Source organism: Dromaius novaehollandiae, chromosome 1, assembly GCF_036370855.1.
Source record: "Dromaius novaehollandiae isolate bDroNov1 chromosome 1, bDroNov1.hap1, whole genome shotgun sequence".
NCBI lineage: Eukaryota > Metazoa > Chordata > Aves > Casuariiformes > Dromaiidae > Dromaius > Dromaius novaehollandiae.
Window position 1 is genome coordinate 99,041,155 of NC_088098.1, and position 26,072 is coordinate 99,067,226.

Below are 26,072 nucleotides of genomic sequence, written 5' to 3' on the forward strand. Positions count from 1 at the left end.
TGTCATCTTTTGTAGGATGTTACAGCAAAGTTCTAGATTGAAGTGCGATTGATTCAGGAATAGAAATGGTTGTTCCCACCGTTGCCTTGAAGAGTGAATAAAAGAATGAAGCTTTGTCTTTAAAGTGAAAAGAGGGAGCAAGTTAGTCTTACCTGAGCACTAGTGCTCAGGTAAGTTTGTTTCAGAATTTGCCACATAATTGCGTAGTAAGCAACAGAACAGCAAATGAGAAGCAGAAGTTTTGTGTCCAAGTCTTGTTCTCAGTCATCTATCATTCTTCCCTTAAGCTTACAGGTTTTGCTGCGAATCTTATTACTCCTTGGCTGTAAGAGCGTATACTGAATCATACTGGCTTTTGTGTGTTCTGTGGTTTCTGAATATTTCAGCTAAATTTCTCCTACATATCTGAAGTAGGCTTCTTTCTTTTTAGGTCCATGACAACAGAGTCCCACTTGATTATACTAATGGATAATTGTCCTTAACACTTTCAACCAGTATTTATGACCTTTTTGATTTCCTAATTATCTGGCTTCTCAGAACACTATTTCTTATCCTCTGCTCTATCTTGTTAGTGAGAAATAGCTCTAACTTACCTTTCCCTGCTTTGAAAGGGTATTAAACCAATTCTCTTCTTCTGAAGGCCTTTCATTTTCCCAAACTGCTGTATGCTTGCTGCTGAAAACGCACAGTGGGACATTGACACTGGTTAAAATAACTTACTGTTCTTGATCTAATCTACTGCTATATGTTATGCTGTAGCGTGGAATTATATTTTGTTTTGTACGTCGTTTTAAAAAACAAAAAATGCCCGCTGCACCATCAAGCTGACTATTAAACAGTCTCTGTTTAAAGAAAATATTGTGATTATTGATAGATTAAATCTTTTTTTGGTAGATGCCCCAGAAGTTTCAGTAACTGGCTATGATGGAAACTGGTTCATTGGAAGAGAAAATGTTCAGCTCAAATGTAATGCTGATGCAAATCCATTGCCTATGGAATTTATGTGGACCAGGTAAATATTTATAAAAAGGGGCTTGCCACTTGATTTATGGTGTTGTAAATGGTATCTCTTTATTCACAGGATACCTGGTTTGAAAACAAGGAGTGTATGACTTGTATTGGGTGGTAATGATGTAACCCAGGCTCTTATAAAATAGTAGGATACAAGGGTGTGTGTGCGTATGAATATGGGTGGGTGGATAACTTTCAAGTTTACCAGCCTGAACACTTTGTCATTACTTTTATCCTAAAATCCTTTACAAATTTTACTCTACATACTAAAATATGTTGCAGTAGATTGGGCTAATCTGCTGGGGACCTAGTCAGGATCTAGTAGGGATCCAGCTGTTACTTCTTCAGTTCTGTTTTATTATTACTTGCAAGTTGATAATAAACACTTGAAAAGACTATTTGGTATCTGCTTTCCAAGATCTGGAATCTAAAGTTGAGATGGCAAATACTACTTACTGAATTAAGGAATCTGTCAGGTCTTTTCAAGAGTGCTCGAGTAGTTGCCAAGACAGATGAATGCACTGGTTTGCTTACTGATGCAAACTGTAGTTTGAGCATATGTGAGGGTGAGGGGGAAATGGGAGGAAAGGAAGTATTTCTTACATAACAGCTGCATGTCATGAGTACATGGACTGGATGGCCCTACTTTGGGATTTATTGCTTTGTTTTTGCAGTCATCGATGTGTTTTGGGTAAGAGACAGAGGGAGACGATAAAAGCAAACATAGATGCAAAGTCTGTTTTGTGAAGGGAAAAAAGTGAAATAAGCAGCTGCTTTAAATTGATTTGGTGCCAGCTGAAATCAAGGAAATAACTTTCATAAGGATAGGGTAAATTTAATATGTAGTTCTGTTGCAATGCTTCTGTCAATAAAATCATGGGAATATTTACTGATCTGAAGCTGTATTCTATTTCCCTCCATTCCAATGGCAGATATAACTTAGGAGCACTAGTCATAATGTGCTTTGAAGCTGTGGTAAGTTTGGAATTGCTTGATGGCAGTTACACTAGCATTTTGTTTTCCTGCTAAACTATCTCAATCCTAAAAGCAGCCATTCAAACTTTGAGTCAGTATTGCAGCTAACTGTAGGTTTAGTACAAGGGATGCATTACCGGTGTCATGGTAGGCTGCCATCCCCACCCCATGCTTAGTTTATATTTAGTGTGATAAGAGAGCTCAACACAAAACATTATATACTTGAAAGGGCATGCCAGGCTCTCAAGAGTAATACAGCTTGTTTCTTTAGGTGAAGTAGGTTCTCAGTTGTCTGACTTGAACTTGAGATGCATATAACAACTAATCAATACAACTTCTATTTCTCATTTCATCAAAAACAGAACACTTAAACGTGAAGCATTTGTGCATGTTACAAAGGTCACTACTAAACTTCCTAGCATTAAGTTTTTATCTTCAAAGCTGTTTCAGTTTTAATTTTGTAGAATAAAACTACTGTGCCTTTTTGCTTTACTAAGCAACAGCAAAACCCATCCAAACAGCTCTAGTATTGCTGAGAGAAGACCCTTTAGGGGCTGGGAAAAATCTGTGCACAAGAAAGGTAGTTCAAGTGTTTAAGCAACAAAAACTACCTGTATTAAACTTGCTTGGTATCTTACTGGTTTCAAACTGTAATAGCATCTTGAAACTGTCAACCTAAAATTTCTTTATCCCTTGGAAGCAAGGATACTTGCTAGGATAAAAAAACTCTTCTAATAAATAATATCTAAAAATATTGTTTTTATATATGAAACCTTTAATATTAGATTGGAGCACTCAAACTAATTGATTATTTTGCAGTATTTTTTAAACATGTACTTCATAATATCAGAATCCTTAATTTCAATCACTGATGCTAATTTTGTATGGCAGAAACAACTCCAGGCAATAACTGTTAGCAAAGTGATTGTAGCCTTTAAATGGCAGATGGATCACTGGCTTTAGGATGAGGATTTATGGAAAAGTATTTATTGGAAGCTTTACATGTTGTCGTGGATGAGTACTCATCCACAACACATGTGAACAGCATAGGTTGTCCATAACACTGACACCTACTTCAAATAGGAACATCTTCCTGAGCCTACACTGTTTAGAGTTCACATACTCATATTTACTGTTAGGTGTGTTTTCTATTTAAGTACATGGCTTAAAGTGTCGTGGGTGGCTTTTGTTTTCAATATTACTTAAAATCATACTTCCTAAATGCTTCCAGGATACTGAGATCAGGTTATCAAATATTTGAGTTAATACCTCTTAGCTGTTCTCATAGCAGCAAAATAGGATGCAACAGAGTGGTATAGTTATAAAATTACCTAAGTGTCCAATGGGGAGTAAGATGCCTAAGAATCTAGGCTAAAATAAAATTGATTCTGAAACAGCTGAGTTTAGGACTGAAGAGTGGTTTAGCAGAATTTTAAAGCTGAAGTCATAAATGAGTGAAACTGTAGTCCGTGTTTATGTATGTGGTGATAACATGCACAGAGATGCGCACATGTACTGAATACATATTTTAGCATTTGGCAGCTCTGTTAAAGTAGTCCTGATGCCTTTGTCCCTTCCCCTTTCTCCACTGTGCTTGCCCAATTCTGCAATCACATGCAGAATGCTTCAGGGGAATGATGCATTTGGACAAGTCACTTGATCATAAAGCAGCAAATTCAATTATGTTTCCATAACTTGGAAGGGAAGATGATGCAGAGTGAAAAGAGGTAGATTGAGAGGGAAGAAACTGCTTGAACTCTTGCTAAGGAATGCTAGTCCAATTGCCCTGTAAATGAAGCTTGTACTAGCAGAAGCATTCTTTTATCATAACTCAACTGGCTAGGTAATCCTGGTAGTGGTATAAAGGCATCCTACCTTGACTGTTAGCTTGTAGAGCTTGAGTTGGATAGTTCCTCCAAGTTCTTTTGAGATGATGTTTTCTTAGTATTTTTAGGAGCATTTATCTTCCAGATACCTCATTAGTACCAGCAAATTTTGCACTGAAGTTCTGTGCCAGATCCCTTAAGTTAAAGGGCTAAATGTTCAGGTAGATATTGAAAATACTCTGTCAAGGTCCATTGAGAATATCAATAATAAGCTCAGGAGAAGTTCAATCTCTAGATTACTGCAAATATTATTTTACATTAGATACATTTAGACTATAGTCTCAAAGATTCACACTTAAAATATATCCGTTTTATTTTAGATTGGATGGACAATGGCCTGAAGGATTGCTATCTGTCAACAATACCCTGCAGTTCAGCAGCCCATTGACTTACAACTACACTGGGACTTACATCTGTAAGGTGACTAATTCCCTTGGTCAGAGAAGTGATCAGAAGACTATCTACATATTAGGTAAGTTTTGCTGCTTGGCAAAGACAATATGTTAACTCAAAGTTTTTTGTCATACTTGAATAAGCAAAATTAAGAGTTGCTTGACATATTAAATGCTTAAGCCTGTTGTGTTAGAAAGAATTAAAACTATGAAGTTGAGAGCTATGGTAAAACTTGAGATTAAACTGACTCTTCAGTAACAGCAACATAAGCCTGAAGTCTTTCTGTAGTGCTACTCACACTATTACTTCCTTTTGGTAGGTGAACTTTCTTTTTTTTTTTTCCCAGTGTTAACTTGCATTTTGGCAAGACATACAAACTGCTATTTATAATAAGCTGAAAACTAGATCTTACTGGGAGGGGAGCAACCAGATCTGGAAAAGTCAAAGATGCTCTGCTTTAAGGTTGTTAGGGTTACATTCTGAATGCCAGCATGGCAGTGTAGTTAATTATTGCCTTCTTTTTTCAGGATGGTAGTATCCATCATAAAGCTAACTATCTCATGTAGAACTCACTTGCTGATCTATTCAGTGTACATGGCAAACTTGTGTGTCTGTTTAGCACTACTGCTGCTGGAAAATATCCTCATGTCTCTTTAGCCTAATGTACTTAATGTTTTACTATGTCAACTTCTTTGTAAGGACTTTAACAGTTCACTCAGAGCACTGTGACTTAGGGTATATGTGGGTAGTGCTGTACAAGTGTGAAAAAGATCTCTGGATTTCTGTGATGGATTAACTGCATTGTTTTCCTTAAAGGTTAGTAATATATTAGCACTTTTCAATCAAACTAGGTATTAACAATGTAGAGATGAAAACGCACAACAGAATGAAGTTTAACTTTGTTAAGTTTTTGACATAAGTTATTCCACAATATGAAATAAGCATCAGAGTGCATGTTCATACTTACAAGTCACATGAATAGAAACATAGGTAATTTCTTAGTACAAATATAGAAACTAAATATGAATACTTAAAGATTGAGAAGAGAATGAGAGCTTAAGACTAAACTAAATGTTTGAAGCCACATGTATCAATTCACATTTGTTAGTTAACAGCAGTTTTGGAATAAGGTAGTGTTTCAGACCGTAAGACTGACATAACTACACTGTGAGCCATTCTGAAAATTAATAGGTTCTAATTAACTGCCTAGCTAATTGGCTTGTTAACTGGAAACTTATACTTTGAGATAGTGGAATTATTTGTAAATGGAAGTTATAAATTAAACAAGATTTTATCTATTAAAAGACTGAGTACTGCAATTGATAGTGAAAGTCACATCTGTGAGAAGTTAACTCTAAATATTTGGTTCCAATGATTCCTGTATGTGTAAGAACTCATGACTGTTTAACAGCCTTAAAACAATTACAAAGACTATTGGTTTTTTTTAAGAAGTATGAGGTAATATAAAGATTAAAAATACATCATTAAATATGGTGATATATCCTCCTGGAATGTAACATTCAAAATCACTTAAACTGTAGTGTTACTTTCTCTGAGTACAGCTCTGTCCCTAGCCCTGTTATTCTACCTGTAAGGGGAGGGGCAGTTTCTGAAGTCCATCACTTTACAAGTTGTCACTTCTATGAATATGATCTGCAAGTAGAACTCATGCTTTTTCCCACAACTGTCATGCATGAAAATGTGAGTCTTATTTAAATTACGATTGCCTTTCCTAACAGACTAAAATGAGCTTAGTATGAGTTCTTATATGACATTTCCTAAAAAGAATGAAGGTTTTTGTGCATTGTTGGGGGGACAGTTTTACACCTGTACTGTTTTCAAAAATGAATATTAAGCCCCTTTTACTACACCTCTGAATAACCTTTCAGTGTTCTGACTGGCTCTTAAAATAACTGAGCAGCCCTACATGATTTAGGACTGTGGTAAATAAGTATGAAACAGCAGAAAAAATCTTTTTTTTTTTTTTTTTAAATAATTATTTAGATCGTCCTAAGGAAGGAACATAGACTGCTGTCAAGAGTACAAAAACAAGACTCTGAAGTACTAAACTTTGTTAGCTTGTCTACCACCTTAACACTGAAACTGACTAAGCAGGTAGTGTTCATTTGGTAGAGGTGAGCATGGGATTGCCGTAGATTGTGGTGTAATCATTTAATTAGCTCTTTTTTCCTCCTTACCGTAGCAGCCATTTTCCACTGTATAAAACCTGGCAAAACCATAAAATTCAACTTTGAAGCTAGCAGACAAGCTATATGATCACACCATCTTGCAAATATTAATTATGAAGCTGTCAAAGAAGACTTGTGAAGTTAGTCTTTCTGAACGGTCATGGTGCTGGTAGTTGTAAAGCTACTTGACTGCTCTAAAAAGTAAGTAGCTATTAAGTTGAAATGTGTTGGAGGACTGGATTGTATTCTGAGCAAAAAAAAAAAAAAAAAAAAAAGCTTTTGGTCCTAACATGCATTTAAAAAAAGAACAAAAACTCAATGTAATAAATCCTGTTGCGCTCTGGACATTTCATCTTAATACTTTTAAAGTGGTATAGGGAATTATCAAAAGTAGTTGACATAGATTAAATGACAGATTCCTCAGACTTTAGCTCCCAGAAACAATATATGTCCCTAAATGGACAGGGAAATATTCAAATGGTATTTGCAGGTAGAGACTTTTTAATACTGGTTTTGAGGCACAAATACCTTTATATCTCTGAACAAAAAAAATTGTGGAGTTAAGAAATTTCCTCTTAACGCAAAAGCAGGTCATGCTTCTTGATTGTGGAAATCAGATGTGATGCAGTATTGTTGGAAGTTCCTGGTTTAGTCCCACAGCAATGTGGCTTCTAGTTGTAATGAATTTCAAGTTACTCAGTACAGAGACGTGTTGTTTAGGCTGCAGCTTTCCTTGTTTTAGCAAAATATGCTGTGGTACAAGTTTGCTGAAAAGCTAGCCTTGGTAATTAGCTGATTGGAGGAAAAAAAGTCAACCAATAGCAAAGGTGTACTGTGCTCTTTCCTTATCTCTATAGGTGTCTCTAGTTGAGGGAAAAGTACAAATGCTGCTTTTCTTTGTTGCTTTTTTTTTTTTTTTTTAACTTGGGCATAACTCTTTTCAGACCACTATGCTTTCACCTGAGGCATATGACTAGCTGCCTACAAAGCACTAAGAATGATCAGAGCATATATCTGCGATGTGTGATTGTATTTTTGTCTTGCAGTAGGTCAATTAGTGAGTGGTAGCACATTTATGGATACTCAGGCCTATCTGAGGCTAGAAACTTGGTTTAGGATTAATTCCCTGTGATTGTGGAGAGGAACTCCTAGCTCGTGTGTCTGGAATATAAAAAGGGGTCCATAGTTCATTTTTTCCCCTCCTTTCCCTCCCCCCAGAAAGATGCTAAATCACCATTAGCAATTGGCATAGCTGAAGAACATTGGTCAATGGATAGGAAGTGGTGATGGCATATAGCTGATTGATAGCTGATTTTGGCATGTAGCCAAAGAGATTGTGTTTACTGTACTTTTAAAGGGCAACTGGACCAAGCCAATGAAGCTTTCTGAAGGGTCTTCAGCATCATAAATAAGAACATATAGTTTAATGGAATTTGGTATTTTTGATCACAGCAGGTATGGCCTTATTTTTAGCTCCTGTTCTGAAGTCTTAAATATTCTGTCTTAAAGAAGGTGGCCTTCAAGGATGATCACTTTAATCTGGAAAGGGTACTTGAGGATGAACCTCTCTGACCTGAGAATTTTAAGAAGACCTGATTCTTTCAGTAAAGAGGAAAATGCCACATGTAACTGACCACTTAAAACTCTTCAGTTATATTTGACAGAAAGACTTATGGATTGTGATCTGGAATGACATGTGGGGTTTGGGTGGTGTGGTGTTTTTTATATGGGAGGAACCAGACTTTATCCTGTTCTTGGAACCAGACAGCCTTTGACTATCAGTATTAATACTTGGTGACCAGGCCAAAGCACCTTTCCCTCCAAGATTTCATTTCTGTAGTGTTTAAGTGACAACTTTATCTGAAGGAGATGTATGCCAGTATTTAGGATTTTCCTCATTATAGAGTTTGTCACTTTAATCCTAAAAGAGTTCCCATTGGGCTAAATCTATAATGGTTTGTAGTTGAATTTTATTTCAATTCTCTAGACTCAAGTGGTCAATTATATAAAATGGTATGCTTGTTGACTTCAAGTTGAGACTTAACAGAAGTTGTTTGAAGATGTTGGTCTGGTACTAAGGACTGACCATCCGTGTCTGACTCTTCAGCTTCTGTTGGCTTTGAATTGCAGGAGGAGAGAAGATGGATCCTGGACACTTGAACAAGGATGTACTGCAAGGGGATTCAGAGGCCGAGATGCAGTGTTTGGGGATATAAGATCAGTCAATGCATGTAGTGGGAGTATATAACAAGTATCTCTAAGCTTACTTTACGCAGAGGCATTTTTAGGATTAAGTTGTTTGCATTGCAAGAGCTGTGAAAACTGGATCAAGAAGAGTCATTTAAGGGAAGCATAAAAATATCAGACCCAATAGGGCACCAAAGTTGGTACCAGCTTTCATAGGAAGTCTCTGGAAAATATATGAGAGGGGAAGTTAAGCATACTGTACAAAGACCATGGTGCTTTTTTGAGATGTTAGAGCTTCACTTCAGGCAAAAAGCAAATCTCGCTTTCACTGGTAGAAGACTAAGGACTGGCTTTGAAACAAATCAGAAAAGTTAGACTTCTTTTTATGTATGGAGGGAGCTGGTGGGTTTTTTGTACCTAATGGGAATAGACTTTTGCTTTCTTCTGGTTTCTTCAGTTGTGAGTCCATTTATTGTAATGAGGATGGTAGTTATGTAGTACTACGAGAACCTTTTTATGGGTCTTAACCTGTCTCTGTCTTTACTACTGGGGGTATATGTCATAAGGATTTGATTGGGGCCAAGAACACAGTAAGAGCAAAATAAAAATTAAGGCACACTTAATTACTAAAAGATGAAATTTGTTAGAATTTCTGCAGCTCTCAGCTCCATGGCCTGTATGGGTCCTTGAGTATATGGTAAACTTGCGCTGCTGCATAAATTACCACATCAGCCAAGTCTTTGAAATTCTACTGACAATCTTGGTCTTAATTGTTTCCACTGTTATTTTCTATTTGGGAAATCTGCTTGGTGCAGGAAGTGGGGAAAGTCTAGTTTTCCTTTCAAAAAGCTCTGGGTAACTTCACAGGTTCTTAGTTGTAACTGATCTTTTATGCTCTGTAAATGAGGAAAGCTGATTTTAATATTGTCATTCTGCAACAATAAAATAGTTAAATAGACTAGGAATACATATAAATGAACCCAGAGTTTATATTACATTTGTGGTGAATTTAAGATTAATATGTTAATTAGTGCTTGAAAGTAATTCAGGTAGACAACCTGACAACTAGTGGATGAAAGAAAATGTTTTAAACAAAAAGCACTTTTAAAAACACTAGCATAAAGAAATTACTGATAGAGTGTAGTTGCCACTGTGTTTATTTTTACACAGCTGATGGCTAAACTTTCCAGGAAGCAAGTGCTACGTACTTGTGAATTTTTAAAATACACAGGATGATACCTAACAGCTCAGTATTAGAGGAAAATAGATGAATTACAAAGCCAGTTACTTTAAATAAAAGAAAACTGGAAGTAAATATTTCTGGTCCTGTCTGAAATTGTGTACAAAGCCAAGAAATCTTGTATCCTGAAGCAAATGTATTTTCAAGGAACAGATCTGAGTTTAACTTCTTTACCTATGGATTTGTAGGACATGGGAACCCTGGTAAATTTGGATTCCTAAATCTCTACATCTTTGTTAAAGTATGAAATTCACTTTAAATCTGTTTTTACTAAAATCATCATCCGAATTTCTTTTGTTCATTTTGATTATGCATCTTGTTCTGTCTTCTGTCAAATTAATATCATTTATATATAGATACCTAACAAATCACCACTTCTTTTACATGGTCAGGTCATATACAGGTCATTGTGCTTTGAAAATATCTATACAAAACTTTATTTATGTCAGGTTTAAAGTGTTGCATTCAGCAGTGAGATGCAGTTTGAAGTATGACTTGTATTGGTCATGACAAATGTGGCAATTCTCTCTGGTATGAGAGAATTGAATGACTCTCTCAATAGTAAGTTTGAAAGTTCATAAACTTTTTAAACTTAAGATTTGTTAAATAACTGGACGTTTGACCAGTCTCCAGTTCTATTTTACTTACTTTTTTTGTGTCAGTAAATTTACATGCTTCTGTAAGGTGATAGTAATGGTTCCATGAAACTTGCTTGTGTTCATTTAACTCAATAATTACATGATGTAGTGAACTAGCTGGCTGTCCATGTAATATTCTCTCTAAAAGATTTAAGCTACAGTAACATGTTTTGAGCTTGTTTTACTGCTTTTAAAACTGCCTTGCACTGGGCAAGGCAAAATAAGAATTTTTTTAATTTAATGCAACACTAATGTAGAAACTGGTGTTGCATGTAACATTGCAGTCTGAAATAATTTCAAGCTTTTTCATTGTCATCAGCCCATTGCTTGCAACCATATTTTAAATGCAGCTGCATAAATCTCCAGTTGATGTAAAGAACACAGGGAAAAATCTGACCACTGGAGAAGCCCAGTAGCTGGCAATCTCTTGTTTACTTGTATAAGCCTGACATGAAATTGATGTTGTACCACGTTGGGGAGTAAATATGGAATTTTTTTTTACACATGAGGAATCAAATTACTTTCAGGAGGAATGCAGGATGGCACTTTTACTTCAAATGTTTCAGGCTTTTTGTTACTTAACATCCTGAAAACTCCTTGCTCAAGTATAAATAGTGTTATTTTGAGATTAAATTAATACATGCCATTTTTCACTATGCTTCCTTCACTATCCTCAATCTGAAGCTGTGTAAGTTGTTAATGCAACAAATATTTTTGGAGAGAATAGCTTGAAATCAGTAGTTCATGTGTTGTTGACTTAGCACACAGTTTATAGTTTTTCATTCTTATACTCATTGCCCTGAACAATTTCTGAAGAGGGGATTTGATGTTAAATAACTTATTTTGTGGCACAATCACTTTGATCCAGTATTTCTAACTGCTGGCTGGAAAGGCATGGGACCGTGTTTTTTTTTTTTGTTTTTTTTTTGTTTTTTTTGTAATAGACAGTGTTCTCCCATGGGTGAGGTATATATGAACAATGTACTCTTGAGCAGGAAAGCTGCATCTCCTTACTGTGAGGAGGGCAAGATGATGACTTAAACATTATTTCCCCACCCCGTACTACAAAGGAGGCTCCCTATCCTGCTGCAGCTTAGCTCAGAATAAAATGCACTGAAGCTGGTTCAAAGCCTGTGGAAAATGCAAGAGGCTCATTTTATAGTACCATAAACTTGAGAATGAAAAACTATTCTTGTAGAACATATCCATCAACTTGGCTTTCTTATAAACCCTTAACTGATTTAGCTTGCATTGACATTCTGTGCCTTTTCTGTGTCTTGTCTACTTCTCTGCTCTTTCCATTAGATCCTCCTACTACTACCACTCGACTGCCCACGGTTCCCTGGCATCCTTCGACTGATGGCATCACAGGTTTAGCAACAGAATCTAGAATAATAAATATCCCAACATCAACCTTACCAGCAATGCAGGAAGACACTTGGGGTACCGTCATCGGTAGTGCGGTGGGGGGGGCCCTCTTCCTCATACTTGTCAGTGTTCTGGTTGGAATTATCTGCTATAGGAGAAGACGGACGTTCCGTGGTGACTACTTTGCTAAGAACTACATTCCACCATCAGATATGCAAAAAGAGTCTCAAATAGATGTTCTTCAGTCAGATGATGTGGATTCTTACCCTGACAGTATAAAAAAAGAAATAAAACATCCAATGAACAGCCTAATATCTAAAGATTATTTAGAAGACCCTGAAAAAACAGAGTGGAACAATATAGACAATATTAACAGGTACCAGGAACGTTATGAAAGACCAATGGATTATTATGAAGGTGGAACATTGGGGATGAAATATATGGGTGGTGAATGTTATGATGACAATGAAGAAGACTTTGTTTCTCACGTAGATGGCTCGGTAATATCCCGGAGGGAGTGGTATGTGTAGTAACCACTGAAAGCTAAACTTGTACCTACAATTCATTTCATTTGCTGGTCACTTTCAGATTGTTTATACTTACATGTGAGGAGGAATAAACTTTTTGAACACCACTCCCCCTGCCCCCAGCTCTTTATATTGTGACTTGACAAATGGAAATGTTGAATCTGGGAAAATGTATCTGAGCTGCTTTGATTTTTTTTTTTTTATTATTATTATTTTTCTCCCAATGCTGTACTACTGTTCAAGATTTGAATTTTAATGCAGAGTGCTTATATTGGTCTATGTCAGAGGTAACAAAGGCTAAATTAAAGTTACCATTCGGACTTGATTAAGAATAAAAAGTGGCTTTCTTGGCTTTCTGATTTGAAAAAAAGTTTACCTAAGACAATGATCAAGTATAATCTTTTGGGGCATTTAATTTGCAGATCTAGTAATGCAGAACAGTAAGTAAATGCAGAACAGTAAGTGAATTACTCAAATCTAGAGACCATCCATGACAAATTTAATGCTTCTATATAGCAACTACTTTACCAATTAAAATGAGTTTCAGCAGAATCAAAGCTTTATTTCTAGGTTTTCTGCACAAAAATGAATACCTCTTAGCGTTTTAATGAGCCTTCTTGTAACTATGTACTTAGGTCATTGCACTGAAAATAACTTATGAACAAGACTTTGAGGAGTAACTGTGTAAACAGGTCAAAGGCTTGTCTTTTGAGTAATATGAAAAATTATTTTTATAGTCTTTGATTTCTAAAAGCTTATGCTAGTGGGTGTATATATACATGCAAGTGAGGTATTTTGTTAGGCCTGTATTTGACAGGATGTCAAAACTCATTACTGAATACAAGACTCTTTTTTGCAAGTACATGTAATAGTTTTAAAGACCCATTTATGAGGCTTTGTGGGGATCCTACCTTTGAATCTGAAAGCTGGAGATCTGAGCACAGCTAGGAAGAAAACTCCAATGGATTTCTAAGTTGGAGAAGCAAACAAGTTTGCATATTTTACAGGATGCCAGTAACACATCAAGCATGTGAAGAGGTGTTATAATGTTTGCTAGAGATTTTATGACCTGTAATTAAAATGGCAGTTTTACACTACTTCTGGATAACAAGTTTTAAAAATTACAATGCTTGCTTCAGAGAGGGTGACTAGAACTTCAGGTTATTAGTAGGGAAGTGGACATTGCATTGCCGCTTCATGTAGTAAAAACGTACTGTGCAACTACAGAATATATGAAACAAGTTTAGATATACCCTGCAGTCTCTGTGCTGCAGTGGATTTATTTTCCCTGCAAGTAGTTCCTGATTTAACAATAAGTACTCGTTCTTTAAAACGGCGTCATATGTAGGACATCTGTTTTGTGATCCAAACTAGTTCTACTTTATCTTGAGTAGGTTCAGCAAACTAATTCTGCTGATTATGTGGAGAGAAATTGCAATGAAATAACTCTAGATGAATTACATAACAATGATAAATTCACAATGAGAAAGATGACTTCTTTGAAGTGCCATTTTTAAATGTTTAGCTGGAAAAACGAACCTTATAAGGCTATTAGTATTTGAAACCTGAAAAGGGAAAACTGCCCATTACATTTAAAATGAAATGGGCTCCATAATTATGGCTGCTTCATGAGCATTCATGCTGGAAGTTCTTTTCTATCCTCATGGTATTTGGTAGCTTACAGCATTTAGAGCTTGACAAAAATAATTGCATTGAGTGTTGTAGACAATACACTGTGATCGCATATGACTGCATGTCTTAAAAAAAAAAAAAAAAAAAAAAAAAAAAAAAAAAAAAAAAGGACAACAGCTTTGTTTGAAATTCAAATGGGAAAACTTCCCTAAACAACTAAAGTCCACATCTGGATCAACTGAGCACTGGTACGTGATTGACAAGTCTCAAGTACAATAGCAAATAATATTCTATGTATTGGTAGTTTGAATGCAAATTCAAAGAAAGAAGTTGAGTTCTAGTAGAAGGTTCTGATCCAAATTATTTCTGAAGTAAAGGGATCATACCTCTTAAACAAAAAAATACTTGATATATCATCTTTAAAAGATGGTCTTACTTGGAAATAAACATAACCATAAACCTGTTCTCCACATGGGATATCTTGCTTGTGTCTCTGTGGGTTTTTGAGGGTTGGTTTTGGTTTTTTTTTTTGTTTGTTTGTTTAAAAAATATTTAGCTACTATTGATTGAAGTTGAAATGTTTTGGAGTTGAAGTTGATAGTAGGGATAGGGCTTACAAGTGTTGCAATGTTTTGTACATTATATCTGCTGTAAAAAGAATTGATTGTAAGTACAAATGGCTGTTGTGTGAATAAACTTTTGTTACGTTCTCCAGCGTAGGTAGTGTTGAAAAATGTTTGAAAGATATACTCATAAAAGTGGAAGGTGAACAGGTATAACAAAACCAAAAGTTGGGTGAAAGGAGCGAAAGAAATTAAACCTCTAGGATGGGCTTTTTTAGTATTTCCTTGAGAAGACCCTAAGCTTACAAAACAACTGGCTTTAGAAACAATTTCTAAAAGTGTGAGCAGTTGAGAATGGTAAAGTAGGGATAGGTGCTATGTAAACAATTGTACATTAAGGACAGCTAATAAAATATGTAGGATTCAGGTTCTTGAAAAAAAGTTGGATTCAGATTCTTGAAAAAAAATCACTTTGTTTTCAGATGTTGTAGCTTCACTTTAACCATATTTGTTGGAATAAAACAATTCCCACTTATTTATGACCAACTGATCATAAATTGCTGTGTAGTCTTAGGTGCTTTCTGGCTTATTCAGCTTGGCAAGAGCATCTGGGTTTCTGATCAGTCCTCTGGTTAAACTGGTTTAATTTTTGTACCTACTTTTTTGACAAAGCAATTCAAAAGAAAATCAAGTGAGCACTGTGATAATTGCAAATATCAGTTCCTACATGTTGCTACTCTTGTTGTAAGTGTTTCCTGGTTTTGAGAGTGAATTGGGTGGCTGTTGTCATATCACCTAAAACCAGATTCAATGGCCAGACTTTCATTGAACTTATAATACTTGATGTTTAACATTATTGCAAAACTTACTGGAAAAGACACTGTAAAGGTCTGTTAAATCATAGTACGCTATGAAACCTACAGGCAAGAAACTCTTCTAGTGAAGCTGCATTTGCAAGACCAGTGTCTTCATGAATTCTGGGCCTAAGACCGTCTCTGTTTCCTGCAACTTACTTGCCTGAACAAGATAGCATCCAGTGTAAACTAAACTTAAGCCAATTCATGTGCCCAATCTTCATGACAAAAAGGGACCTGTGGTTCTTACGTATATAGGGTAGTGTCATGACAGCAATATATATGTATATATAAATACATATATAAATATATGTATATATGCATATATAAATATATAAATGTATATTTCCTAAAATTGAATACTGATCACTTAAGATGATAGGTTGCATCAATCTTGTGGAGTAAATTAGCTTCCCGACATTTTCGTTAACCTGTGGCTTTATATTTTAGTGTTAATGGAAGAAGCTAGAAAAAAACCACTTAATTCCATTGTTTTGTGCTTACCTAGATATTCCTACTATTTAAACAACCCATGTGAGTTCACCTCACTCATGAGAGTGATCTGTCAGGTCTTTCATATGCTGTGAGAGTCAAGAGTCCCTTTATTGGATTGGAAATGAGCTTTTCCAAAATGAGGGATGAAAGTAAGGTCACATGGTTCAGCTTTCTGGCCCAGAAGCTGGACAGCATTTGAAATACTAGTGATTGATACAGTAGCAGAGTGTATTGCTGAAAAGGCTCCTAAAATAACCTCTGGTAAGAGACTGAATAGAGGAGGGTTGTGTGGTGTTTGGAGAAACACAATATATGATTGTTCCTGAAGGAAAATGATAAAAGTAGAAAGATAAAAGTATACTGTATTAAAAATGCATTACCAGGTATAGAGCTATGTTAACTTTAAGCTCCTTTGCTGTTACCTTTCTGATCCAGTAAACGATATAGATCAGAGCAGTCCCTTATTTCTGCATGTTTACATATATTTTGCAGGTAATGGTTTTATTGAAGCTAGTATGAATTGTTCCAGTTGTGTGACTTTTCAATAAGCCTGTCAATGTAAGTGTAGATAATTCTCTAAAGTGTATATAACAGACTGATGATACTGAATTAGAGCTTGCTAGGAGGTTTCAAACTTAGTCTTCTGAAAGATTTGAAACACTTACTGAATTTTCTAGCATAGTAGATGGGTGACCTTTGAAGACTGATAAATGTTTTAATTCAGTATGAGAGTTGTTAAACATAGGGTTTGACAGTGCTGAGGTCAAACAAAAATAATAATAATCTCTATAATCTTTCCCCTGAAGTGAAAGCAAATTACTGGAGGGAGGGCTCAGTGTTGAAGTTTATTTATAAAAATGACTGTTTCTAATAATAATTTTAAGTCCTAGAGATGACAGATGATCTTAGGGGCTGCTTTGGTAAGTGTAAACCAAGCATTAGTGGGTTTGCATGTTCATTGCTTGTAGCAGTATATCTTTCTCTTTGATTCTAAGATTCAGTTTTCCCTTTTTGGCAGACTTCAGTGGCTTTAAAGATTGCAAATAGAGCATAGTTGTCTGTGTTTTGAGTTAACACCTAGCTTGCTCATGTAAGTGCAAAGCATGTGTTCTGTAACTGCATCTTGCTTTGAAATTGAAAATAAAAGCATGCAGCTAGTATTTTTTAAGAAGTAATCAATGAGATTCTTGAAATGGTATTAATTATTCTTAAGCTGTCTTTAATTCAATCAGTTTTTGAATTGGGCAGCTGAAACCAAGACTGAAAAATTGATAGTGCAGAAAGAGGGCTCCTACTTTGATACAAGGATGAAACATTTCTCAGAGCAACACTGAAATAACTTATGAATATTGAAAATATGTAGACTTCTTTTAAAAAAAAAAAAAAGTGTAATCTGTGCTATCACATTACAGATGTGCCATTTAAGCAGACATCATCTGTTGCTGTAGCAGGGGCTGTGATTGGAGCAGTCCTTGCTCTTTTTATCATTACCATCTTTGTGACAGTGCTGCTGACCCCAAGGAAAAAAAGGCCATCGTATCTTGACAAAGTGTAAGTATGTATTGGATTTCTTAATTGGAAGAAATATGCAGAAAACTTGTTTGTTCTACCCAAGTATTTAAATAACTGAGTTCCTGTAGAAACTATTCAGCTGTCACACTTTCAAGGCAGCATTTTCAGGGCAGACAAATGTAGAATCACTTGTTTCTGAAAAGAAATAAGGAAGCTAAGCATGACATGAGGGGCAATATATTTCTTAATCCCTTCAAAAGAAGGTTTGGGAAAGAAAATCACTTGCAGTTTGAACTGGAGAGTGGGGCAGGGGTCCATCTTGACTGTTGTCACAAATACTGTAGGCCTAATGTGAGAGTAAATCAACCATACTTTGCAAGTATACTTAATGTTAAAATATTTCTTTCACATGCTATTGCTGACTGAAAAATGTGTGTTCCTGATTGTGAGCTTTGGATGATCAAGCTGCTTTAAAAAAAAAAAAAGTATGACCCTTCAGTTGGACTTCACAAACATGGTATGTTATACTTCGTTCTTTTTTAATACAGGATTGATCTTCCACCCACTCACAAACCATCCTCTTCATGTGAGGATAGAGCATTCTCTGTACCCCAGAAAGAAGCTATGCTCCAGGTGAGTGAGTGGTTATTTATAATCTTAAACTGAGGAGTAGTGTTAACTCCCCCTTTTTTACATTGAGTCTGGTTTTTGTTTCCTGATAACATATAGAGTTGTTCCATTGTTGATTCACAACCAAAAGGTTTCCTTACCTTTTGGGGTATCTGAATCTTATGGTTTTGGTGTTAACACGATCCTTAAAGGTGGAGAACTGGCAGATAAATCCTTTTTGGATCTCTAATAGCATGTAACAGACTCTGCTAATCTTGAACTAAAGAAGCTACAGATGTCTGTTCTCTAATCACCTTGGAATTTAATGGTTTTATGAAAGGCTTTTAACATTTGGAGCAAATATATTTTATAAACTTCACGAGTTACTTCAGCAGCATGGTCTTCCTTGCTAGTGAGCTTCTGTAACTTATTGTAACAACTGCTTTTTTGTTGTTGTTGTTGTTATTGAGGTCTGAGTAAGAATATATTGGAATTTTGGCTTTTATGTGGATAACATGGAACTGTTTTGATTCTCGCTGAAGATCACTAAATCACTCTTAAATGCTTTCTTACTTCAGAATTACAAAGAACCAGTTCACTTACAACCCTAAAATAGTGTGGCAGAAGTCCAAAACAAAGGAATATTAAACAGAGCAAAGAATGACACTGTAAATAGTTCTGCCCTCTTCAGTTTTATTTGCTCTGAAGACTGTAAGCTTGTTCTTACCTGCTTTTTTCTTTTTTTAACTACAGACCTGTTGCTTTTCTCTCTTTTTTTTTTTTTTTTTTTTTTTTAATCTTGTTACTCAGAGCTACTTTTTGCATATAGTGCCAAAAAGCAGTGTCTTTACTGAGCAGCATGAAGGTTATGTCCTTGGAGACAGAGGGATGTCAACTTGGCAATTGAATTTTGAGGTAAATCAACAGGAAGTTGAGCAGTGGAAGAATTTCAGTAGCCTGAAAAGGAATTGATCTTGTTGCATAATATTACTTAAAGGAGTGGGGGAGAAGGCACTAATTCAGGCAGTCTTTTGAATTACTAGAGTTAGATTCACTTTATTCAAAGTGATGACTTCTATGCTTGCTGGGAAATGTGACTGAGGAAAAAATACTCTTTGATACTGTGAAGGAATGGAGTTATGTCTAGCTTGACAGGTGCTAGGAAGGAAAGAGGGGGGGCCTGATTTTGTATAGTACAATGTGCATTCAGAGTTTTCAAAGCATTGAGGAATCGACTGAGCTTTCTGTAGCAACAGAAATAACACTGGAGAAGGGAAATAGTTCAGTAATTCTAGCCTTGGAAGGACTGACTTCAGACTTGCATCTTGTAAGGATATCTAATGTACTTAGTATAGCTAGCCTGTCAAATACTGCAGCTCTTTAATGATAATGTTTGGATTCCTGCTCAAAGGAGAGAAGTTAGCGAAATTGTAATAGCATAGTTAAAAGCATAAAGCTAAAAAACACCCTCTGTGAATGGTGATATCTCTGGATCAGATTTGAAAAGATGGCCCACAGTGGCTTTAAATCTGGCATGATAGGGATTCATTAAAGATTATGGCTCTCTTGGACTCTACTGGTTGTTTTTCTAATGGTCTTAACACAGGTGAGACTGTCTCTTCTGAAATGAAAGAGAAAGCATTATTATTATAATTTGCTTTAGACTGAGAAGCTGTTTAGGCAAACAAGATTGAATAGAAGGAAGCACAAAATGCATGTAGATAAACTCATCTATATTAATGAAGGACCTTACAATGGAAGAAATCATTAACATGATGGGGGCCAGAATGAGGCACGAAAGTGATTTTGTTAATGGACTTTGGCTGTATGAAGATGATGGCATGCTGTCTGGGATGGATGCTGATAAATGAGAAATGATAGGCATTGCAAGTAATGTAATATTGTTGTAGTTGGATTTCTGTACTGGAAAGGGTGAGATATTGATTTAGAGTTTTAAAGGACTGTTTGAGAAGGAATGTGTTTAGAGTGAAACACAATGCTGTATGTAATTCCATTTGTAAAACTCTACAAGATACAACTATGCAAACTATTGCAAATGTCAAAGCACAAAAACACAGATATGCTATGTCCTTCTGCATCTGCACACTGTTGGGTAGACCAGTACCTGTTTTCTTTGACAAAAGCTGGTGGTTTTGAGTTCTGTCACATGCTCCATGGTGATAAAATGTGCAACTCCTTTCTCTAACAAGGGTTTTGTGTTTTAATGCCGTATGGGAAGATTTCCCGGATTTCTGGTTTTAGTGTAATAAATGGACCCACCAGAATCTCCTGTTCTCATTTCCAGTCCTTGTGTATGTCATGTCTAAATCCACTGTTGGTAGAAATTTTAGAGCAGACAGATTTCCTGCCACCCTTCTCTCCCTGCCCAGAGAATATTAGCGTTTAGTGATAACGTTAGTGTTTTTGTTCCTCACCTGCATATCACCTACTTGTGTGATGAATTCATGTTCAGCAGTGTGTCTCTTTCTGGCAAGTGGTAAACCACGTGTTCTTGGAATTAATCTACAGATTGTGCTCTAGTAGTTGAGGAGCAAAAGCAGTATGCCTTTAGAAAAAGCTAGTATTTTAATGGAATTATAAGGCAGCAAATGATGGGTAAGACTAGGAAAAACAGGTCTGAAGACAGTGAAAAACAACAGTTGGAGTGGGGAAAGGAAGATCATATCAAACATTTGATTTTTCAACTTGTGTTGAAAAGGAAGAACAACGGGTTAAGGACAGTGTCGGGTGAAGAACGGGTTAAGGACAGTGTCGGGTGAAGAGTTAAATAACTCAATATTATTTTAAAACTTGAAATAAATAAATGTGGAAAAAGATAAGTTAAGGGGAAGGAGAAGAAAGCATGAAAGATTATTGAGACTTGAAATATTCTTTTGAAAAACAATTCTGAAGGTAAGAACATGGGCTGTATGACCACTGTGAATGTTATCAACCTATCAGTGAAACAGACTTACGAATACATGTTGGGTGTGGTTTTCTTTCTCCTGCAAGACTGGCGACTTAGTTAACTAGTATCTTAGCTACCACTGTGGATTAGTTGGAAAAAGGGTTGTTCCACTTGTGGTAAAGCTACTGCTTTAGCCTGATGTGCTGTACTCCTTTACTACCAGTGCAGTGTGACAGAGGGAAGAGCTTACCGAGGAGTGATAATACCTTAGTAAAAGCTGAATCTTAAATCATTATTCTTAGCGTTGCTTGCTCGTGATTGAAATTGGCTGTTCTTTAACTTGGGCAGTTGGAGTTGATGATTGACTGTGTTTGGAAGCTGTCCATTCAGTAACAAACTGACTTCATCGTGGTGGCAGACAAAGTAGAAAACAAAAATATTATCCGAAACATATGCTGATAGATCTGAGATGGAAAATAGATGCATCACCAGCGTGGTTCAATAGTTCTGCAAACCATTGGCAGTTTGCTGGTGAAATTGGCCAAACAGTTCAACTCTTACTGATTTATTCTGGAGTGGCTCTGTCAGGGTTTGTTTCTGCCCAGTGCAAATAGGAATTCTTGATGTTACATGGAAAACTTAAGGTATGAGTTTTCCATATATTAAAATGCCTGCCTTTCAGCTGGGGTGGATAAGAAATACTAAACTTGAAGTAAACAAAAATCATAGTGTTGTTTCTGAAATGTATGCGAGAATTTTACTGGTTCCTGATACTGTTGTAAATGCATCAAGTAATTGGCTACTGCAGTATTAGTTTAATAAATACAGATTTGTTTGCCTCTCCAGTGACTTAAACTGTTGATTGGGCCTGACAATTTTCAATTTTCTAGCTTTTATTTGTAGAGCAAATGTCCCTTTTGAAAATCAGCACTTTTAAATCATGAGCTTGATGGAATATGGTAAAGCAAGACATTAGATCCATAAAGATTGATGGCATTGGAATAGGTTGAGATTTGAATTACAGAGCTTTAATGGGATGAATAATATTTCTTTTCACTTTGGCTGTTAACTTTAAGGCATGGCTATGTTTCAGCAGTTCTCTAGAGCAAGTGATAGAGTTCAGACCACTATATTTCATGTTGATTCACTGTTAGTCGTAGAAACTCAATTGTAGCTAATGGCAGTAAGTTGTCATTATACATTTGGTGCTTTGAAGTCTAGTCAACATTTATAATACTGTGTTTCTCTTAAAGGGCACTAACGTATCTTAATGTGCACATGGACAACTATTCTTGCATATTTCAATTTTCTGAGGTCTTTCACGTAGCTCCACTTTAAAATGTAAATGTCTAGTTAGTTTTGAGATCATCTTGAATGACCAGAAACTGTTCCTCTGCTATATGGATCTGTGCTGGAATTGTCTGTTCCTACATTTCTCCCCTGTTCATAATGTGTTGCATTAGACTTTCCATGAAGAAGGCTATAGCTGTCATCTTGTATGAGGGGAACAATGTTTGACTCTCTTCTGTGTTGCTTAAAACAAGTTTTTGAATGTGAAAGTTAACAACTTCTAGCTTAACTTTTCTGTTTAGAGGTGAATTGAGGTTAGCTTTTCTTTAATGCACAATTTTCAGAATTGCAAAAATAAAGAGCAAACCTTGTTTTTCTTTCAAGATTTAACCAGTATGATTTTTCAGATATTGCATTTACTATTCAGGAAAATTTTTATTTTTGTTTCTCTTGAACCAGGCTTTCAATAATTATTTAAAGAATACCAAACTTTTTTTTTTGCTGCTGAACTGTTAAGCTATAGACAACTATAGTACTGTAGTGGTACTATACAGCTAAAGTTATACTGTTTCAATCTAGTTGGTTATGGTGCATTTGTATACTTGCTGACTATGCTTTCAGTTGCCCACGAATACCTTTTCTCTTGAGGTAGATCTGAAAACAGACATCTGACCTAATACAGGAGGTTAAACAATATTGATCATTAATCAGAAATGAAAGTCTGGCTGTAATAATTCAGTTAAAGGTGCAAGTATACTATAGATATTTTAAGATAAGCAATCCTCTTTAGTAGTAGCCACTCATATTTTGCAGTGTTGGTCTTACTTATTTGAACTTATCAGGATGGAAATTGGAACTCTGTGGTTACTTGGGAGGTGGCACACCTGCTACTAAAGATGCAAAACATAGAAAACTTAGCTAACTTTTGACATATAGCTGTTTTCACTTAAAACTGTTAGCCAGGAGCCATTTTTGATTTTTTTTTTTTTTCTCTGTACAGCTGCTATGTACCTGTAAATTCTTAAGGGAAACTATTGAAATACACTATTGAGGTGCCATTAGGTTTGGTCTTGCTCCTGATTTGTGTGAGAATCAAATGATTGATATGCAAAGTATCCCCTGGAAGATGGGCTTTGTATTTCAAAGTAAGGAGGAAAGAAAAAAACTGACCAAATGATAAGCCATCTCCACATCCTCCTTATAGTATCAGGAATACTGATAATGACTGACTATTTCAGTTGTGGTGCACAGTTTTTTCACTATTCCTCTTCCTTCCCCAGATTTTGTGTTTATCTACTACAGTGCCCCCTTATGGGGGGGGGGGGGGGATTGATATTGTCTGGAGTTCTGCCTGTAAAAATCATATTGGGAATTGTAGATGAAACAAATTTGGATATGTTTAAGTTGAGGACTACGTAAGATACTGATGTCATCCACATCACTATCTTCAAATATCTTCATTTATGACATCTCTTTCCAGAAGTAATGTAGCTGACATGATACAAAAACTTTATGATACTATTTTCTATCTCTAAGTTAAATGTCATGAGTCTCTAACCCATCACTCTCTGTCCCTTACTGAATATTCTAATAGGTGAAAGTAAGATCTATGCTTACCCTTTATATGTATGTGTAATTTTATTGATATGCTTTTGTTCTCTCAGGTTTGGGGCTAATGGAAGAACTTTGGTCAGAACAAGACAGTCATGCTGTTGGGAACACTGTTTACTCTGTATGTTCAGGCTAAATGTCATAGCTTGCAAAGCTATTGCAGAGCCCCAGTAAGTATAGTAACAGTTTTGGTGAGTGGAATGTGAGAGATACAGGTAAGGCAGAAAACAAGGCATATCTGCCACCTGGGAACCTCTGCCTTCCTTACCCAGTTTCTGGGAGAGCTCACTGAACAGTTAAGTGATAGAGACCTTTGGGGTAGGATAGTACTTTTCGAACTCTTTGATCAGTTGATCATTGTCAATTTTAAAACTTTTTTTTTAACCATAATAGCCATGTGGAGCTAATGAGTTTGGAAACTTGAGTGTTAAGTAATCTGTAAAACCATATTGATCTCAGTCACGTGACCATTCTTTGGGAACCAATGACTGGCAAATAACTGCAGAACAAAATAAGTGGCTTTCTAAAAATACTTATGTAAACAGGAGAGAGAATAAAATAAAATTCTAAAGATACTTTTGTAAATAGGGAATGAAATAACAGGACCCAGCCATATGCTCTGTGTGGTTTTTATTGTGTGTTTTTTTTCTCCCCCTCCGTTCCAACATAACCAGTGTTTCAAGGACTGATGGCCTTAATGAATCAAGTGAAGGAATTCTATCCGAGTTGCAAGAGAAGTTACTGCTACATAAAGCCGTTTATTAGCAAGTGCATGGCAGTAGGAGTAAACCTACAGCTGACACTGAGGGTGTTCATGCTATGCATGTGTTGGATGGTTTTGCTTGTGACTAGCTCTTGTCCTGTGCTGTGAACTGAATGCCAGTTAGCTCCTGATGTGTACCTTATCAAGCCTTGTTAGAGCTCTGAGATGATGTTTTAGAGAGGTATATTTTGAGGAAGCAGGAAAACAAAAGCTTTAGGCTCCACAGAAGAAGCTCCTAGTAAAACATCTAGGGAGTATGGGCTGTCTTTAGGAAAACCAACCAGCAAAATAAACTTGAGTAGATAAGTTGTAAATATGTCTTTGCTGCTATTATTAACAAGGAAAAAAATCTATTTAAATGTACTGAAAAGCACCTTCTTTTCATTGTACTTTTGCAGGGTGATTTCTCTTAGTTTTAGTTGAATGTCTTGAATATTCTTATTACAGGTTTTTAATTTATTCATTTGTTTAGCTTTCGTCAAATTGAGAAAGAGAAATGTAATCTCTTTCACTTTCAGTAGTATACAGTTAAATTCCCTTTCAGTTAAATATTTTTCTAATATCAGACTGAGCATTTATGTACTTGATTGATTGTGAAAGCTTGATAATAGATATCTGATTTCAGGTTTGACTTTGTTTTTAACCTATGTTGACTTGTCTGAAATAAATTTCATGTTAAAATTAAAAAATATATTTCTGAAAATAACACTTGTTACACAATAACATCTATTTTTTTCCCCACCAATCAGATCAGCTTGTAAAAGGTATGCAAAACGGTGGTCAGTTAAGACACTTCACAAGGCATAATGTATTTTGCAATGACTAGTGTGTTTTGTTTAAATTGAACCTGTTCTGCAGTGTTGAATTCTGACTTGCTTTCACTGTAACTTTTCTTCTTTCAGAAAGAAAATTTTGCTTTGCAAAGCCAGTACAGAGAGAGAGATACTGGAAACTTGCAGTACATGGTAAATAATAAAATAGATTAAATTCCTGGCCAAAGCTTTGATTTTTATCCTGTTTCTTAAAAGAAGTTTACAAGGATATTTTCCATGAAGAACAGAGAATTTGTCCATACTAGGCAGTAACTGTTGGATGTGTGGGCTTGCTATCCATGAAATGGAACAAGTCAATACCATTTTAATACCTTAGTACTTCCTGTGTAATTCTGCTGACTAGCTTCAGTGCCAAAATGCTAGAACTCTAAAGTTACTGCTGAATAAAATAAGCACAGGAGTGCTGATAGACATTTTCGTAGTTTGCTTTGCTTTTCAGATTCAGTGAGACTTAAAAATCTAACTTCCTTTTAAAATAAAAATATTGAGGCAAAATCTGAGTAGTTACTAATAGTTTTAAGTTTGTTTCTTAGTTTTTAGAATTAAGGTCATGTTTCTTGATTCAAAGGAGTGTTTTGGAGATCGTGC

At 35.8% G+C, this 26,072-nt stretch overlaps 1 protein-coding gene across 3 annotated transcripts in view; it reads left to right on the forward strand.

The window, feature by feature from the left end:
• NECTIN3 (nectin cell adhesion molecule 3) overlaps positions 1-26,072 on the forward strand; it is a 65,136-nt gene that overhangs the window by 35,874 nt on the left and 3,190 nt on the right. The window contains exons 4-9 of one of the 3 annotated variants that reach the window (XM_064522007.1): positions 895-1,012; positions 4,193-4,344; positions 17,371-17,509; positions 18,019-18,103; positions 18,890-18,994; positions 25,554-25,616. In XM_064522007.1, coding sequence (XP_064378077.1) covers positions 895-1,012; positions 4,193-4,344; positions 17,371-17,509; positions 18,019-18,103; positions 18,890-18,994; positions 25,554-25,616 — 662 coding nt within the window. Of the gene's footprint in view, positions 1-894; positions 1,013-4,192; positions 4,345-11,824; positions 15,145-17,370; positions 17,510-18,018; positions 18,104-18,889; positions 18,995-25,553; positions 25,617-26,072 lie in introns of those variants that run through there. The other 2 variants (XM_026112303.2, XM_026112302.2) reach the window with 2 other exon arrangements.